Source organism: Phalangium opilio, unplaced genomic scaffold (genome assembly GCF_054372755.1).
Source record: "Phalangium opilio isolate 3A_F unplaced genomic scaffold, DU_Popi_V2 ptg000246l_1, whole genome shotgun sequence".
NCBI classification, from domain to species: Eukaryota; Metazoa; Arthropoda; class Arachnida; order Opiliones; family Phalangiidae; genus Phalangium; species Phalangium opilio.
The window spans coordinates 215,762-228,170 of NW_028324225.1; the positions used below are offsets into that span (position 1 = coordinate 215,762).

The window sequence follows — 12,409 nt, forward strand, 5'->3', positions numbered from 1 at the left end:
TCTTAATTTGTTTTTGTAGTCTGCTCGAGATTCTGTATTAAAGTTCCTAAGAACTGCGAAAAAATTTGAAACTCGTTCGAAGATGGAGGCTAATCATTTAGGCGAAGAAACCAATTTTAAACAATGTTCTCTCGGTGAATATGGAAACGAAGAATGTCATAAATTAAGTCAGTGTAAAACAAAAGGATTTTATGAGTAGGTAATAAATGAGAGAACTATCCCACCTAATACATGACTCCCTATGAGGAGTTGTGAATTCTACGGGGGAGTACACTCATGAAAAAGGACGAAAATCGAATTTCATGCCGTAAAAGAGAGACTATATTCGGCGAGCGGTTTTGAAGATGTTTCGGGGATTGATAAGATAAAATTTAGACGGTGAATCATGTGGAGTTTTTACCGGTTAAATAATTTCTTACCGTATTGAGACTAAATTCTACTAGCGGTTTTGAAGATGTTTTCGGTAAACGAAATTTAATGAAATAACAAATAGTAGGTACTATATAAGGCAACTCATGAGCCAACGAAGTCTTATTCTAATATCCGAAGTCAAACCAAAAACGTAATCGCTAAATATTTAATCGTCAAGATTGTTAAAATGTGATTTTTGTTCTTAAATTTTTCTAAATTAATATATAGGAATAAGGATTGACGTGCATCGTAGAGGCTGCTTTTCTCAGAGCGAACAGTAAATTTATTTTGAAAGAAATATGTTACTACGTTGTAGAAACGGGAGAGAACGAGATTTTCACTCTTGAACCACCACACCCTTGGGAGCAACTATCATATGCTGATAAGCGGTTATGCTCTTGGATTTCTAGCAATATCTGCCAATTGAAGTGGGGTGACGGGGAGTTGGAATACTCGAAACTAAACGATGTCGCTGTGATGATATCAGGGAAGGGAAAAACCTTCTACACTAAAGGGTTGGAGAAAGCTAATTTTTTAACGGATTTTTTGGGTGTTCAGGTGATAAATCTTGAAGACTTAGGATGTCCCAAATTAACAGAATTAACAGAATTAACACACTCAATCTCCACGACTTGTAAATATCATACTGAAAAAGCTAACTGCGCACTTTTTAAGGCATACAAACTCTCTCTCTTTGTGAAAAATGGTTTTCAAGTGGTTTTAAATAAAAAGAATAAAATTTAAAATTAATCCGCATTCTCGAGTGAATTATTAACTTTCCCTACTATATAAACAGCAGTTTATTTTTGAATATTATTACCAACTAAGAAGTTCAGAGAACAACAACAATCAGAAATCAAGATGTCCACACCAAAACCAACTGTATGCGGGTTGAAATATACGACAGTCATTGGACCAATATTTGATCGATCGGGGTTGGAAATGACATTCAAGTATTTGCGGTTCCGAGTTAGGAAGAACCACAGTTGGCAGACTGGGTTCTTCGAAGATGAGGAAAATGGTAGTATAACCGTGCACTTACCCTACCACCCGAACATCGTCAATTGTAAAAACGGACTAGGTTTCGCAGGTGACTACATCACGGTATGTATTTAGTTTTTTTTTCGTACTCTATTAGCATATTTTACAAGACTATCTATACAGATCGAAAAGCTGGTGTTTCCCGTTGAGGGGGAGTTAGACGATGATGTTCAGGCGCTAGAGGAGGCCTTCACCCACCCAGCCGGATTTCCATCTGTTCCATCAACATCCACGTCAGCAATTATTGATACTACCACCACTCCAGCGATTCATACCACCACTCCAGCGATCCAGGCTTCATCAAAGTCTAAGAAAGCTGGCAGGGTGGTTAAATCCAAACCAACTCGTACAGTAACCGCTAAAAAACACCCCACCAAGAAGAAGCCGGTAGTTGAAACACCTGAGCTCAATAACATCATTGAGCAGGAGTTGAAGTGTCTCGCAAAACTCAAACCCGCTGACGGTACTTCCAGCAGTGAGGAACTAATGGACTCAGACTCAGATTAAAAATAATAATAAAGAAATAAAAATATATCTTTGAAATAAATTTGAGAAAACAGAATTTGTGGTTTATTTATATCAATAAGTAGGTACTTAAAATGAATAAATTTAAGTGATTTTCTTAGGGGGGGGGGTTAAGTCAAAAACATATAAATACTCTTATTTTTATCACAGGGGATTCATTGGGAGTTATGATACTGATAATTCACCATGTTTCCGTGTAACATATGTTTAAAACAGTTTTCACGACAATTTAATTTGAATCGACATATACAAGAGCAGCATAAGAATGTAAAATATAGCTGTGTCACTTGCGGGATTTCCTTTGCTCGAAAGGATAGATTAAGGAGACATTCCAAACTATAACTTTCAGCATTATGACATAAATCACATTGCTCTTTACATCGACGGAAGTTGCATACCCCACAAACCACTAACACCTAATTTCGGGAAAAATAGTTATATTCAAGCTTATTATAATCTCTTCCTCCAAACAGCGCAGACGGGAGATGAAGGAAACGTGATAAGTCGGGAAGATTTTGCTAGAGGCTATACTCTGTTTTGCTATGATTTAACAGTTGATTTAGACTCTAACGCGTCTCACTTCCATCTTATTAAAAACGGAAATATTCGACTCGAACTTAAATTCGAGAAACCTCTCCCAGAAACAGTAGCAGTTATTGTTTATGCCGAGTTTCAGTCCCTCATTGAAATTGACAAGAACAGAAACGTAACCGTTGAGTAATGGATACCCTCCAATTAGAGATGATATTTGAAACTGATAAGTTTACCAAAGGACTGTTTCGTGGTGTTTTCGCGGCAAATACTTTACCTAAGGTGGTATGGAATTTTCCATCTCTCTTCGTTGTAAACACCGACTTTTCACAGGACGCTGGAGAACATTGGTGTATAATATATTTCTCAGCCTCAAAAAACACTGAATTTTTTGACTCCTTCGGGAATAGCCCCGAGGTGTTTAAGTTCGCTAATTTCATTGAAAAAAATAGTAAGACGGTCACGTTTAACTCAGTACAGTTACAAAGTAACACTTCTTTAACTTGCGGAGGTTTCTGTGTTTACTTCGCTATAAATAGATGTAGAGGGGTTAAAATGTATGACATCATTTCAAGATTCTCCAAAAATAAGGCAGTTAATGATTGCATGATTAAGGAATTCATGTTCAAAAAATATGCAATAAATTTTTAATTTTGTATTTGTCAATTTTATTATTATTCAGTTTTCAATCTTCATGTAATTTTTTCAAGTACTGAATGAAGTAATGTCCGTACGAGAGAGTACGAACTCCGTCACCCAGAATAAACTTCTTGTTGTCACATGGATTCAATGCTAGCTTGTTTTGAGTTATCGTGTGCAAACTATGTTTCACACTAGTAATTCTTTTCATAGTTATTTTGGTAGTTTTTCTTCGTTTCACACAATTTAGGTAATCAGCATGCGTCAACGTATTCTTAACAACACGCCTACACACTCCTTTCGCGGTCTTTTTTTCTCCCTTAGCACTCAGAATGCTGTACATCTTGGGACGTAAGCCTACGAAGCTTTGGATGGGCACTCCATCCATCTCATCCTTCAGCTTACCCAAGACCTTCCGATTTTCATTGGAAAATAAGGGATGATCTTGAATATAGCCCGAGAAATCGAATAACTCTTTGTTTTTCTGAAAGTCAACGTATACGTCCAAGGTTTCAATTGAATACGTCAGGCTATCAGTATCCGTGAAAAGTAGGGTTGCCCTTTCTCCGTAGTAGGCTCTTATGAAGTCGTAGTGAAACTGATATCTAGAGAGAAAAACTCAATTGATTTCACAAGGTTTATTTAAAAGGAAAAAAGGTATCTTACAAAAACAATTTGGATAAATCCAGTATAGCAAAACCAGTATAAATTGGACGGTTCAGAGTTAAGGATTTTTTAGCCATCTGTATACCAACAAGGTTCTTATGAAAAATTATGAACCTTTCAAAAGCAGGCGATGATGCTTTCTTGATAGCCATCTCAGGTGTTTGAATGAGGTGGAAAATTATTCGATTGCGTAGATTTTCCATAGTTTTCCCTAAAAACATTTTTATTAAACATTTTTTATTATTTGAAAATTAAAATTTTTTATTAGTTTTTAATCATATATTAATAAGTACCAACCAAAAACGCTGTTGTTCATTAGCTTGAAGTAATCTTTCTCAAAGGAATTAACGGCATTCATTCGCTTCTCAGTATTAAAATTAATATACGGTTGAAGCCACGGGGTTTGTTCAAAAGTCAAAATACGATTAACTTGTTTAAGTTTTAAACCCAGCGATATGTAGTATTTTAAATTTCGATAGTGAATAACGTAATCACGTTTGTTGGTTAGATCAGTTACAAGTTTGGGTAGCGTGTCCTTGACAGTCAAACCATTTTCTTTCATCATAAGCTTATAAGACGCTGAAAACATATCCGTAGTTATTCGCTTGGATTCCGGTGCAAGAGGAAGGCAATTATGATCTTCATGAAGTTCAACTGGGTACTCCAAATCAACGGATAGTATGAATCCATATGGAGAGTCGTCTGGCAAATTTAATATTTGCTTCTCCGTATAATCTAAAAGATTTTCAGTTTTTACCCAGCTGAACCTTCTCGTAGGAAGATAATACTCCATAACTGTTCCTAAAGAAGTTGCGTATATGGTTAATTCGGTTACCATCAATTAATGTATTCACAATAAGATTTTATTACCATAGAGATTGTTGACATCCAAATAAACTATAAAGTTGGATGGTTTAGATTCGTCAAATGTCTCCGGGAGATACTTGTTGTTGGCTTCTGCATGTCTATGAGCCACCATCGCTACACCACCACGAATACCTCTCTCTATATTATTAACTCTATTAGAATATCTTTACACTATTTAATAGAACTCGGAAGAATATTACCTAGGAACAGATGGATATCCGGGTCTAAAATTAGATCAAGTTTAACCCTCGTCATGAGTAAGGCAGCCTCCCATGCAAAACCTATGGTATGGAGGCTTTAGAAACTCATTTTTGTGCTGTTTTCAAAACTAAATTAATTACCGGGGCCAGTGAAGGCATGAGCACAGTCCAGTTTATAATATTCCAAACACATTATCCTAAACTGTTCGAATACGGAGGCTAATTGAAGGCAATCGCAGGTTACGTATATATCGTGTAGTTCCCCTAGGAATAGATTGAATATTAAACGCCGAAATTATTAATTTAAAAATTGGTTAGAGGGTAACGTACCTAGGGTTTGAATGTTGAACTCATTCCAAACATTACGTGTATTTTCATATCTCTCCTCGGAAATATGTTCGTTCGTGAGAGTGTTGAAGAAATCCTCTTTGGAAGGTAGGGTACATTCATCGAATCGCTCCATATCAGTCATGTAATTATATGGGTATGCAAGTTTGGTCAGCATGAGCTTAACCTTTTCAGGGGGGTATATTGCATTAAGAATGTGGAACTTCTCCGCTCCACCTGCGGCTAAATTAGAAACTAGAGTTTCCAATGAGGCTGGAAGAAATCTCATTGAGTCAACAAATCGTAGTCTCCCAATACTAAAACTGATGTAGGTTTCAGTATTAGAGGGGATGCACGTGATTCTTTTATCTTCTACGAGGGTGAGTCCTGCCAGAATAAGATGTGAATCATACCTATTTAATGTTTAATCGGTTAATTTCTAAGCATCAGTTCCATCAAAGACAGGTTAAAATAATCACCCGCTTAAATTATGGGCGATCACGGGAATTACGTATCCAACCTTTAGCTTCAGATTACAAGATTGATGTGCAGTACCACGAAAATTCCCTAAATTAGATTAAATATGTTACAACTATTAATAAACTTAAATTAGTATGAAATTCATACCACTGAAGTGACAATGATCGCGAACACCAGGATCCTCGGATGTTAAAATCTGTGTGCAAATATAGCATCGTGTAGCCTTCTGATGCTCGGCTTCTTCCAGGGATGTTAAATTCATTGGTTCAAATTGATTTAAAGCCTCAGCAATAGCCCCCTCCTCTATTAGTTTCGGCTACGTCGCATTGTTTTGATGTCGTTACTTTCAATGGCCATCAATTTGTTAAGAGTAAACCTTTGACTATTAAGCCTCTATGCAGCCGGTGCAGTAAGTTAACTTTTGTCTCCATTATTCTGATTTTATCGGGTGATATTGAGGTGAATCCGGGACCTACTCTTAAGAGTCGTTGTAAAGTCTGCCTCAAGTCTTTTCGTAAGTCTCAGAAACGTTTTCGCTGCAGTGTGTGTGATCTTGACTTTCACGTCAAGTGTGTTTATTCGAATGTTTTAAAAAAATCTCTTCATCTTGAGGACTCTGGCTTCGTGTGTTTAAATTGTGGTTTACCTAGTTTGAATGACTCTTTTTTCACTGAATTTACCTCTGGCGATAAAGATAAGAGGTCTCTCAATATTAACGCTGACAGAAGTACAAAGAGATCAAGATCGCTGATCTCTTTTCATGTGGCGAATGTAAGAAGTTTAAAAAATAAATTTCTCGACTTATCAGTTTTTGTGGAACGGAACTTACCCGATGTTATTGGACTTACTGAGACATGGCTTAGTGCGGATATTTCTAGTACTGAGTTCTTTACTGAAGACTATGTAGTGTTTCGTAATGATCGTGAAACTAGGGGTGGTGGAGTTCTTTTGGCTATTAGCCAAAATCTCTCGCCTGTCGAGACTGTCATTGATAATGAACTATATAAGACTGCCTCTGGCAAACGTCTTGAAGTAGTTTTTTCGTCCGCTAAATGCGACTCAAGATCAATTCTCTTTGGTTGCGTTTATGTCCCCCCTCCGGTTACCCAAGACTACATATTGAGTTTATGTTCTCTACTCAGTGAGATAACAGATATTATTAACAGTCATGATATCTTTGTCTTGTTCGGTGACTTCAACATGGCATGCCTTGGTGTTAATAGACCTGTCCCTGATAGTCTACCTTCGTTGGACTTTTATGAATGCGTATCCAATCTCGGTCTAACCCAAGTTGTCTCTGATAGCACTAGACTTGGCAATACTCTTGACTTGGTTTACATTAATGAACGTCGCTTCATTAAGGAAGTTAAAACAATCGATAATCTTCCTGGTTGCGATCATGATGCGGTGACGGGTCTAATCGCTTGTGAACGTGCAACGCCAAGAAGCTCAACCACGAAAGTTCTACAGTTGAGTCGCGCTGATGTGAAGGGCTTGAAAGGCCTGATAGATTATGCTCCGTGGCATTTAGCGTTTAGCGAGGACATTAATCTAACATGGGACTTTTGGTTACAATTGTTTTGGTCTTGTTTTAAAGACAGTGTTCCTTCAAGGACGGTATACTCAAAGAGATTTCGGCAGCCATGGATTTCTGGTGATATTGTTCACCTTGCTAATGTCAAAAGAACTTTATACAAACTTTTTAAGTCTAAGCCAACTGAGGCTAACAGAGCTAAATACAGACGGTCCTGTAATTTGATGAAAGCTAAAACTCGCTCTAAATTTAATGATTACGTGAATGACTTGTCCTCTAAGATTAAGGACAAACCGGATAAGTTTTGGAAGTTTGTCGCTCGCAAAACTAGAATACCTATACCGAACTTTATGAATATTGATAATACCCCTGTCACTGACGCTTCTTCGATTGCGTCAATGTTTAACTCTTTTTTTCAATCTTGCTTCAATAAGTCTGACTCAATCCCTCTTGATGTTGCTTCATTGCCTAATCCGACTAGGGACCCAGATCTTGTTTTTACTCCCGGTTCCGTTGCTGCTGCTATAGCACGCTTAAAGTCCAGTTCTTCGTCTGGGCCCGATGGGGTTTCTACTAAAATGATTAAACTGTGCGCTACGAGCATATCTAAACCCTTGTCAGAATTTTTTAACTACTCTTATAGATTAGGTAAACTACCTGATGCCTGGAAGAAGGTCAATGTAGTACCCCTTTATAAAGGTGGTTCTTTGAGTCGTTCAGAGCTGGAATCTTATCGACCAATATCACTTTCTTCCGTCTTTTGTAAAATAATGGAATCTATTATATGTGAGAATCTCCTCGTGTTTTGCTCAAAAAATAATGTTCTTCCCGAGCGTCAGTTTGGTTTTCGTAAAGGATTTAGCTGTACAACTCAGCTTGTACAAGCTTTCCACTCTTGGGCTCTCACCCTTGACACCATTAATCCTCCTGACGTACACGTAGTAATTTTTGATTGGAAGAAAGCCTTTGACTCTGTACCCCATGATCGTCTCGTCTCTAAGTTGCAGGCTCTAGGTATCGGTGGTAATTCCTTGCTCTGGGTCTCGGATTTTTTGAGGGATAGATTGCAGAGGGTTGTCTATCAGGGTCAATCCTCGAGTTTTCTTCCTGTTACTTCTGGGGTACCTCAGGGCTCTATTTTGGGACCACTACTTTTCAACTTATACGCTCATGATCTTCCGATGAGCATATCTGCACAAAGCACTCTCTGGCAATATGCAGATGATTCCTTTTTATCTCGTGCTATTAGGACACTGCAGGATTCCGTAACTCTTCAGAGTGACATTGACGCAATCTTTGAATGGGGTTTGCTTAATTTGCTTAATTTAAATATTAAAAAGTGTTCTTTCATAATTTTTACGAGGCGTCGCAATGTACTAAATTATGATTATAAGATTAATGATTTTTCTTTGCCTCGTGTTTTCAAGTGTAAATTGCTTGGTATAATATTCTCAAGTGACCTTAAGTGGTCTAACCATGTTATTTATATAACCGCTAAGGCCCGTCGCATAGCTGGTTTGATTCGTAGAACGTTTGGACGTTCGAAAGCGTCGCTTATATCTTTTAATGCTCTGGTTATTCCATTGCTACAATATGGTGTAGAGGTCTGGTCACCTTATTTAAAGAAAGATATAGATTCTATCGAGAGGGTTTTGCGTTATTTTACATCCTTTTACCTTGGTCAACCTTATATAAATTTTCCCATGAATCGCAATCGTGTAAGATTGGATTATAGTACTCGTTTGAAACAATTGAATTTTTTGCCAATGTATTTGTTAAGTCAAAAAGCTGGTTTAATTTTTTTGTTTAGAATCATTAACGGATGCTATTATTTTCCCCTTTTAGACTATATTAGTATTAACGAGAGGCATGAATGCTTAACTTTTTATATTTCTAAATGAAGATGTGATGCTTTTTTACACTCTTTTTTTAATCGTGTTATTAGACAATGGAATGCGCTTCCTTTTAACATTAGATGTTCTATGACAATTTATACTTTTAAAAATGACCTTGATTGTTATCTCAAACAACAGCGATACCATGTTTAAAAATTGTTCTTTTTGTTTTAATTTAATTTATTCTAATTTAATTTTTGTATGTCTGTCTTGGCAACCAGTGCGATAATGGGACTTGTCCTTAATCTGGTTGCCTTCAGTGGAATTTATTTTTTACTGAAAAATAAACATTATCATTATCATTATCATAGAAGACTTTCAATGAAAATTTGTATAGCATCGATCCCTCTGTATGTCACCGGTGCTTTGGGTTGACCTATTATTTTAGAAGGTATGAATGAGACGTTCTTATTGGCTTCTCGAGGGTGTACATTTTACCATCAGGTCCAACTACTACATAACTAAACCCGCATGCTATGTGCTTATCCAGTATTGTGGTTGAACAATTATTCACATCCGGTATGCAGGTATGAATAGGTTTCAAGATACTCTCGAAATCGCAATAAATAACGTAGGCTTTCTGTAAGATAGTGCGAAATTTAAAAAAATAATCTAAAGAAATGTATTTAAATAATTACCTTCTGCATCCACTCATATTTTTCAAAGGTGAGGGTAGATTTATTAAACGGCATTCTCACACGCTGTGGTTCGTGAACACTACAGTTTTTAATATGCTCAGAGTAATTTCGCTTGCAATTGACTCCTGAAAAGGCGTGTAAGCAAAACCGACAGATACATCTAGACCCATTGTGTTTGGTAAAGCCACACAATAGTCTACTTAGGTTTTTTATCAAACAGAAATGATTTCGGCCATTTTTAGATATTAATAGGAGGTCTACATCCCGAGTTTCAACAACTCTGTTCTCGCTAACGTACCGAGGGAAAACACCACTTTCGTAGGCGTATACATTTATAGAGAGATAGTTTTTCTCCTCAAATTTTTTTAGTTGCAGTGGGTTTAATTCGAAGGGGAAGGTAATATTTGCACAGTTCAGTTCATCAATGTATTTGAGGTAATTTACCACTCTGTCAGCCTTTGATTTTGCAGGATGTAACTTAGCCAGGATGCAGTAAAAGAAGCATTTCCCATCGTTTGATTTTATATTTAAAACACCTTTACAATTTTTAATTGCCTTCGGTAGTTTAATAAACGTCCCTCCGACTAGGGGGCGATACTTTATAATATCCACTTGCAAAAGTGTTATGCGTTCGATCACCCATCCACTTCCTTTTCCTTCATACTCCTCCATCGCTTTTGCAATTTGTGTAGTACAAATGTCAAGCAGTCTTGGTAACAGTTGAGGCATGAGGCTGGTCTGCGTCTTAGATCGAAGGTATGGAAAGTCTTCGACGACCTCTCCACTATTCAGAACTTTAGTATATTTTACTCTTAATAAAATATACCATTTGATAGCCTTTTTCAATCTCAAATGGTTTTCCAAGTATTTCACTAAACTTGGTGCGATGGAGCTCATAAAAAAGGCGACATCTGTGAAGAGTTTAGAGGGGGTGTATTTGGCGCTAAGAATCGCGTCTTCTAACACGGTAAATTCCTGAAAATCATCCGGTAGAACATTTTGAGATTGCGTGAAATTAGAGAGTTTTTTTTAATGGGGTGTTGTTTGGAAAGTCTCCTTAATCTATCCTTTCGAGCAAAGGAAATCCCGCAAGTGACACAGCTATATTTTACATTCTTATGCTGCTCTTGTATATGTCGATTCAAATTAAATTGTCGTGAAAACTGTTTTAAACATATGTTACACGGAAACATGGTGAATTATCAGTATCATAACTCCCAATGAATCCCCTGTGATAAAAATAAGAGTATTTATATGTTTTTGACTTAACCCCCCCCTAAGAAAATCACTTAAATTTATTCATACTTCGTTGTTTTCTTTTATAAAAAGACTGCTACTTCATGGATTTTTAATAAAAATTTTTATTTATTACTTTAAAATAACGGGAGCTTTCGGACCGTGGTCCTTCTTCAGCCGATACAATTTCTAATATAATTTCTTATCTCTTTTACTAATTACATTTTTGCACCGTAATGTACCCTAGTTTTTTCTCTGATTTATTTTTTAATTTTTTATTTTATTTTTTACTTAATTTTGAATCCCCCCACCCGTTTATGTTTACATTTCCCTTATCTAAATTTAACTCCCCTCTATCCCTAATATAGATTGCTTCCTTGAAATTTCTCTTGTACCATCCGGTTTCTTGACATAAAACCTTTGTTGAGGTCCAGTTAATTTTATGATTATTTTCTTTTTTTACATGCAATGCTAATCCATTATTTCGTCCTTGTTTTTAACACAGTGCTTTTGTTCTGATTGTCTTTTCTTTAATTTCCTTTTTGTTTGTCCTACATAACTTTTATTACATTCGCATTTTATTTCATATATCACTCCCGTTTTGTCCAATTCTTCCGTTTTTGGTTTGTTTTTTATAAGTTCTGTTTTAATCGTGCATTGGGTTTTATTTACTAAATTAACATTATGTAGTTTTAGTTGTCTGCTAGTCTTTTCTGTAATCCCCTTTATATATGGTAAAGAAATGATATATTCTGGTTTTTCCTTTATCGTATTGTTTTTGACTTCATGGTTATTAAAAATTTGATTAACTAAATGTTTTGGGTATCCGCTATTTATGAACTGTCTTTTAAATTTATTCTTATCCTCTACTGGTTTGTCCGATATTGTTTCTATTTTATTTTTAAATGACTTTAGGATACCTATCTTGATTTTATCTTTGTGTGATGACTGAAAATTAAGGAATAGTTTTGCGTGGGTGGGTTTTTGATACATTGTGCATGTCATCTTAAGGTTATTATGTTCTACTAATATGTCTAGAAAAGGTAATTTTCTGTCCGTTTCCCCTTCATATGTAAATTAAATGTTTTTATGAATCTTATTTACTATCCCTAGTAATTCTTCTGTTTTTAAAGTTTTATTTTTAATTAGAAATATATCGTCCATAAATCTTCGCCATAATTTTACTTGTTTTTTAATTGTCGTTTTTTTTAGTATACTTTCCTCTATATGTTCCATTACCAGGTTTAGTTTCAAGTATTCCAACTCCCAGTCACCCCACTTCAATTGGCAGATATTGCTAGAAATCCAAGAGCATAACCGCTTATCAGCATATGATAGTTGCTCCCAAGGGTGTGGTGGTTCAAGAGTGAAAATCTCGTTCTCTCCCGTTTCTACAACGTAGTAACATATTTCTTTCAA

At 36.2% G+C, this 12,409-nt stretch overlaps 3 protein-coding genes across 3 annotated transcripts; 2 read left to right on the forward strand and 1 right to left on the reverse strand.

Moving 5' to 3' along the window:
• Nucleotides 1-675: 675 nt before the first annotated feature.
• On the forward strand, nt 676-2,014 carry LOC149611122 (uncharacterized). The gene is made up of 2 exons (XM_089858492.1): nt 676-1,515; nt 1,576-2,014. Exons 1-2 carry the CDS (start codon nt 1,273-1,275, stop codon nt 1,957-1,959), a joined length of 627 nt encoding a protein of 208 aa, XP_089714618.1. The 5' UTR covers nt 676-1,272; the 3' UTR covers nt 1,960-2,014.
• A 1,113-nt stretch (nt 2,015-3,127) lies between these two features.
• Nucleotides 3,128-3,894, reverse strand: LOC149611123 (uncharacterized). Its single transcript, XM_089858412.1, has 2 exons — nt 3,814-3,894; nt 3,128-3,752 (listed from the first exon to the last, which is right to left on the reverse strand). The coding sequence occupies exons 1-2, from the start codon at nt 3,888-3,890 to the stop codon at nt 3,194-3,196; spliced, it is 636 nt and encodes a 211-aa protein (XP_089714538.1). The 5' UTR covers nt 3,891-3,894; the 3' UTR covers nt 3,128-3,193.
• A 2,188-nt stretch (nt 3,895-6,082) lies between these two features.
• On the forward strand, nt 6,083-8,653 carry LOC149611124 (uncharacterized). The gene is made up of 3 exons (XM_089858451.1): nt 6,083-6,096; nt 6,230-8,526; nt 8,649-8,653. The coding sequence occupies exons 1-3, from the start codon at nt 6,083-6,085 to the stop codon at nt 8,651-8,653; spliced, it is 2,316 nt and encodes a 771-aa protein (XP_089714577.1).
• The last annotated feature ends 3,756 nt before the right edge of the window (nt 8,654-12,409 follow it).

Bases quoted from the DNA above. Each gene is read 5' to 3' on its own strand.
- LOC149611123 (XM_089858412.1), bottom strand. From the start codon at position 3,890: ATGGCTAAAAAATCCTTAACTCTGAACCGTCCAATTTATACTGGTTTT. The intron at 3,753-3,813 runs GTAAGATACCTT...TTTTCTCTCTAG, and splicing joins GATTTATCCAAATTGTTTTT to ATATCAGTTTCACTACGACT.
- LOC149611122 (XM_089858492.1), top strand. From the start codon at position 1,273: ATGTCCACACCAAAACCAACTGTATGCGGGTTGAAATATACGACAGTC. The intron at 1,516-1,575 runs GTATGTATTTAG...CTATCTATACAG, and splicing joins TCGCAGGTGACTACATCACG to ATCGAAAAGCTGGTGTTTCC.